At 31.2% G+C, this 6,880-nt stretch overlaps 1 protein-coding gene across 1 annotated transcript; it reads right to left on the reverse strand.

Moving 5' to 3' along the window:
- Window positions 1-152: 152 nt before the first annotated feature.
- Window positions 153-741, reverse strand: LOC126693941 (protein GRIM REAPER). Its single transcript, XM_050389995.1, has one exon. The coding sequence runs from the start codon at window positions 717-719 to the stop codon at window positions 273-275; it is 447 nt and encodes a 148-aa protein (XP_050245952.1). The 5' UTR covers window positions 720-741; the 3' UTR covers window positions 153-272.
- Window positions 742-6,880: the final 6,139 nt, after the last annotated feature.

Raw genomic sequence — 6,880 nt, forward strand, 5'->3', positions numbered from 1 at the left:
AGATATCCTCACTTGGCTTAGTTGTGTTTAAAATTTACCAACTTTTTGAGTCAAGAAATGAGTTGAAACAGATTGGTAATTGGAAACAAGCCAGCATTTTAAATAGCAGTGTTGATTATTAAACATGAAAATAAACATTACATTCAAAGAAGTACTCGAGAAATGTCAGCGCATTCAGCTGACATATATGAACTTGTATTCGTAAAAATTGTTCGTAAAAAGTGTTAGATACATAACACCAAATCTTACAATAATTTACCTTAAAAAAACATTCAGGCATACCCACAATATCCATACTCACATTTAACACCATTCTTACACTTCTTGTTACACTTTCCACAGTGATTCACATTGTAAAAAGTGTTTGTACATCTTCCATTGCAGCAATGCTGTCCTTCTTGGCACTTTTTCCCACATCCTCCACAGTTGTTCTTATCTGAAAGAACATTACAGCAATGTTTCTTGCAGCAATAGAGAAGGCTCTTCCCTTTGTTTGCCGATACCCCATTACATACATTGTTAGTAATGGGATTACAATCTGTACCTTTCTTTATTACACTTGCTAAGAACCGGCTTCTCGATCTGAGATTGGACAATGGGGAGTCTACTACGTATTCTTCGTCGTCTTCAATGTCATTTGAGAAGGCTGTTTGATATTGCAAAGATAGGACAAGGGAGAGAATGGTTGTAAGCTTGAGGAGATTAGTACTGTAACCCATTTTCTCATGAAGTTGCGGATTGCATGCGTTCAAGAGTGTAAGCTAAGGGAGATGGGTTTTATAAGCTGCAAGTTTTTGACAAAATATTCCATGGACTAAGCAATTTTATGATTAAATAATGGCTTGCTAAGTGTTGAAATTTGAATGAGTTTAAGCTTTGTTAATTACTTCTAGATTCTCGCCGAACCACATTAAAGTCTAATTTTGACAACTTGGATCGGAAACTTGGCATCTAGCACACCTACTTCTTGTAGGCTACTGCCACAGCTGTAATTAAGAATAATTATATATGAATCCTATTGCTTTAAATTCAATTTTCAAGCTAATAAGAATTTGAAGTACTGTAAGTATGTATATATATATACACACACATATCATCATGGTATTTATTTCAGTCAACTCAGATGTTACTTTTGCGAGTTTTCACGTATACAGTTGATCTCGACATCAAACTCTTGTACTCTAATTAAGAACATAATTACATGAACAAACAGATTATATTACTAAGAATTTGATTTGTAATAAAAGTACTCAAAAGTAATTGTTTCGACCCTGTTGTGCCTCATCTATCTCTCCAAACTGTCAACACCTAATTAACTCTTCAATATTGACAAGTGTTATGACAAAAACAATTGGAACATGAAAATGACGACGCTTTGATTTTCTTTTTCTTTTTTCCTCTTTCCTCTTCCTCAAGGTAAAATAAGGCCATGAATTCCCTAAAAACTAAGGGCACAATTTTCCAAAACCCAATCAAATTATCGTAAATAATTATAAGGTCTAAATCATCCTGGAGTTTGAGATTATAAATGAAGTAATAATATGATTGATCATGTACACAAACTCAATGTTGTCTTGTATGTGTACGATGCATGCTTTTTCAACAAATTCAACTGTGAGTAATGCACAAGTTCAAGGTGACCGTATGATCAGTACAATACATGTCTTTTTATGACGATGGCAGTGAATTTATATTTAGTTGAACTTGATACTATCTATTGCTCCAAGTCCAAGGACCATCTTCATGGTGAACACAGTGAATTTGCACCAAGGTGGTACTTACATTTACGTTGTAGTAAAAGCTTGAAGTATCAACTTTCAACGGACACCATCATAACAACACCACTACTAAGCTTGACCATGGAGGCATGATAGACGTGTAGGCTAGGATCGATGATCTTTTTTCCCGGCGAGAAACGCGTCAAACTCACCGCTGGGTCACGTTACCCAAAGCTAGATCCTGGAAGAGGATCATAATTAAAATTGAGATACGTACCCCAATTTCCTTCGTCAATCTTAGAATTTTTAGAGTATGTATAATAAACAAATCTGAAAGGAGGTTGCAAATCACAGTTGACCAATGGCACATATATATGATTATTATCACATGTTTCTCCTTTAAGTCCGTGACGTACCACCGACTTCATTTGCATTACTCTTCCAACTTCCAAGTCCAACCAAGATAAACCCGTGTGTGTGTGTGTTGTTGTTCATTACATCAACATTTATTAATGAGACATGTTAACGTTAACCAATGCTTAAGGAGTTAAGGGTCTTGATTTATGAACTATTTTTAGAAATATTTTATGAAAAAATGATAAAGTAATTAATTTTGTTAATAATATTTTATATTTTTCATGAAAGTGATGTCAAAATTTTCATATTATAATTTATTAATAAATGCTCTAATAATACCCGTTAACATGACCATTATTTAATAATTAAATGATTTGATTATACCTCTTGTTTTGGGGGTTACCATATATGGTATCATTTTCATATGCCACAAGCAAGCTAAATTTTTTATTCATCCATAAAAAGTAAGCCCTATTTTTTTTCCTTTTCTTTTCATTTTTTTCTTGTTTTTGTTTCCCTTTGTATTTAAATACTATTTGAAAATTTTTTTTTCTTCCCTAAGAAAAATATGAAAAGCAAGTGGAGTGCAAAATGCGCTGATCACCACCTTCCTCAGTGAGGGCTCAATAAAAATTCATCTAATTATAGATATTCAAAGGGTCTCTCGTGACTATTAGACAAATTTTTGTGTCTTAAATTCATTGTATCATATAGTCCATCTTTGCTAAATTTGCTAGTCAGCGATACCATTTCCAAAAATTCAGACAGACAGCACATGAGCTAATGCTGAAAATGGGACTTCCGGCTAGACTCCTCTCACCTACTAGAAAATTAATGAAGTTTTTGTTATGGAAAAATACTGTTTTACAGTTGTTCCTATCCTCTATTTCACATACATATCTCACAATTGATATGGAAATTAATGTTAACATTTTAAAACATATAAATGAATGTAAAATAGTGGAGATGTGAAAGAATCAAAACCTTTTTGTTATTATTATTATTATTATTTGCACGTAAACATCTTGTAAAAAGATGATGTATCAGTATATATACAATAACTCTATTAATATAACTTTTTTCTTATTACAAATTGTTAAAGTGGTAATTTAAAAAAAAAATGTTTTTTACAATAAAAGTGATTAGCTTATGGCACAAATCATAACTTTATATATATATATATATATATATATAGTACAAGGTGACATGATAATTGAAAGTCGATTAATTCCTTTTGAGGGGGGAAAAAGAGTTAATAAAACAGTCAAATATTATTATGTATCCATAATAAAAAAAAATTAAAGCTAGCATTATGATTTAGCTCAAATAGGATAAAATCTACAAATTAGTAACAATGTTTAGTAAAATTAATCGACCAAGAATTAAATATAGGAACATGCTAGGAATACAACTTTTTCACCACTTGTTGAGATGTCAAAATGTGATTGGTGCAATATCAATTTTCATATGTGTAATTATTTTTTTTTAAAACATAACAATTATTGATTTATATTATCAATGTAAGATTTACATTATAGACTAGATAAATGTATATAACATTGTACATATTTACAAAAAATGTATAATATTGTATACATTTGCATAAAAGTATACAATATTGTATACATTTATTCAGTTTACAATATCAATCTTACATTGATAAAGTTTTCTCCCAAAAAAAAAAAAAATTCTTACATTGCTAATACAATATAAACTACTAAGTTTTCCTATCATAATGTCAGTTTTGTAGAATCTTTATATGAAATTGAATCCACGATTAGGTTGGTTCCAATTTACCACCCAAAAAAAAAACAAATCGACAATAATAGAGGAAAAAAAAACATTAGTGACATAATGGCCCCTTTTGTAGGGTCTGAACATGAAGTTCAAACCCTCTCAACCTTGAGTTAGCTAAAGAAAACAAGAAAAAAATTATAAAAACATTAAATTTGCTTTTGAATTATGTGAGAAAGTGTGTGTGGAGTGAAGATGGAGATGGAGAGGAAAAAGCTTACTGTACAACCTGTGTCCACTGTCCCGCTGTTGGAACGTACATAAGAATATGCTGCGCCGACATCAATGCCATTTGGTTAGGAAAAACATGATATATGCTATATGGTGTATATATTATATTCGGGAACATCTTTTTTTTGCTGAAACTTTCAATATATACCACGTACAGCCTCATTATTAGTGTGAAGTTTAGGGCAATTATATGTATAGTTTTTTTTGGTAAGCAGCTAGCTAGTTGCAAAGTCGATCGCTGCACCACTTCCATTTGCGACTTTGAAGCTTTCAAAAGTTGCTTAAAAAAACACAGAAATGGTTGCATTGTGATTTGTAAAATAGCTAGTTGTGTAGTCAATCACAACTTCCACTTATTCGTGTCTTTGAAGCTTTCAAAAGGTACTTGTAAATGGCTGCATCGTAATTTAGATATTGTATGGTAAAGAGGATGGACAAAGTTTTTCTCCAAACTTGGACAAATAATCTCCCCCAACAAATTATGTGACAATTTGTAAAAATATCAATATGCATCATTTAAACGAGTCACATGACTCATTAAAAATATCATATAACTAAAACTACATATAAATGGCATTTTTAACTACCACATAGCAGATTTGAAGAAGATTCCTCCAAATTAGTTTGAAGATAAACTTTTTCCATAGATGATATCAGGAGATTGAAAAATAAAGAAGGAAAAGAGGGTGTGTGGGAAGAAATTCTCTACAATTTATTAGGAAAGAAATGGAAGAAAAATAGGTTGGTAAGATAGATTTATCCTTCTAAGATCTATCTCCCGACATTAGGTTAATATTGTCTCTTATGCTTCTAATTTTCAATGTCACTTTAGGTATTATTCTTTAGGTATCCTTTTTAAATTACATCCACTTGTCTAGTTTAATAACTTAACTGATGTCTGTTAACCCATTCAGATCTCTTAGACTCCTCACACCATATGGCTATTATTGTGATAATTTGTAATCGAAACCCGAACAAAATGGGCTTCTGCCCTTTTTGGGAAAATTAATTAGCCTTTTACCCTTCTTCTCAAACTAAATAGGGAAATGCCCCTCTTTTGGAAATCGAGTTTCTCAAAATCGAGTTAAAAAAAAAAAAAAACAAAATTCTGGAGCCCTATAGTGACGTTTTTAAGGACCTATAGTGACGTTTTAAGAACCTATAGTGACGTTTTATAACTTGATATCCATGAAATCAAGTTATAGACAATAAAATTGCCTATAACTCGATTTCATGGATATCAAGTTATAAAATGCCACTATAGGTCCTTATAAATGTCACTATAGGTCCTTGAAAACGTCACTATAGGGCTTAAATCGATTTTGAAAAACTCGATTTTCAAAAGAGGGGCATTTCCCTATTTAGTTTGGAAAGAAGGGAAAAAGGCTAATTAATTTGCCCGAAAAGGGCAAAAGCCCATTTTGTCCATCGAAACCCACCAAAGAAGAACCCAATACGTGCAAAATCAATTTTTCCCTCTCAATAATGCAATGTTCCAAATGACAACAAGACAAAAGAGGGTCAATCTAGGAGTATGGGTTGCGGTGGTTTGGTTGAGTATGTATGCGTCGGCTTCCAGTGTCATCAACATCAACACTCAACATGAAACATTTTTTTTTCCTTTTCTGGAATTTAAATTTTTCTGTTTGGTTACTATCAAATATTCAAACATCAAATGAAATTGAGGTAGAAAGAAATATAAAATGGAGGAAGAAAGATATCTCGTTATTGTCGATTGTGTGAAAAATATGAAGCTATCAGGTTTTCTCACGGGCTAGGGAAAAATAGAAGAAGAAAGAAATAGAAGAAACGATGTTAATGCCAGTTGGTAGAGTTATTAAATTAGATAGGTAGCTCTAATAATTTAGAAGTGATACCTAGAAGTCGCATTCATTGGGTTAAATGGAGTACAATGTGTAGGCCTAAATCTCTTGGTGGCATGGGTTTTTGGGAGCTCCAAAAGTTCAATGATGCTATGGTAGGCAAGCAAGTTTGGTGCTTATTGCAAAATCAAGACTCTCTATTTTTTAAGTTCTTCAAAACAAAATTTTTCCCTCATGACCCATCTTTCTCTTATATTTCTCTATTGTTTAGTTATTTATATTTTGTTTTGTTTCAATAACTTCTAAGCAGTGAATCATCTAATTTTTTAATATTTTTTGGTCTTTCAGGAGTTTTAATATCTGAATTTTTGAGTTTATTTTTTTGCAGTATTTGAAACTGTCTGACAAATTTTTTGTAAGCTATTGCACGTAAGCAATGACTTCTTCATCAAATTTTAACACAAATTGAAGTCATACAAGAGCAAATCATGCAATTGTATAGTTTCTTAAATTTTTTATAAAATTATTTTAGTCTACCTCACAAATAGGTAGGTTCCCGTGCATAGCAGGGGTTAGCTATTAGTTATTATTATTATTATATGAAAATGTTAAGTGGGATAAAGAAAATAAAACTAAATATATTACATTAAACTACAATGACACCATAATTAATTTGCAACTTTTTATTTTTTGAGAATGACTCCATGAAACTTGATATTACACTATTAATGTACTAAAGAAAATAAAAATGAAATTTTTATTGTTTTTTATTTAATAAGGGTATTATAGTAAATTAAGATAAATAAGATTTTGTTAGAAACTTGTTGCTTTCTAATGGGGATGGATGAGAAGTGTATAAAAATATATGGGAATTGCATGGATTTTGACTAAATTTGAGGTAATCACCCTAAAAAAAAATGGTTAAGATTTTATTAAGAGAAATGAATGCACTATACA

This window comes from Quercus robur, chromosome 8 (assembly GCF_932294415.1).
Source record: "Quercus robur chromosome 8, dhQueRobu3.1, whole genome shotgun sequence".
NCBI classification, from domain to species: Eukaryota; Viridiplantae; Streptophyta; class Magnoliopsida; order Fagales; family Fagaceae; genus Quercus; species Quercus robur.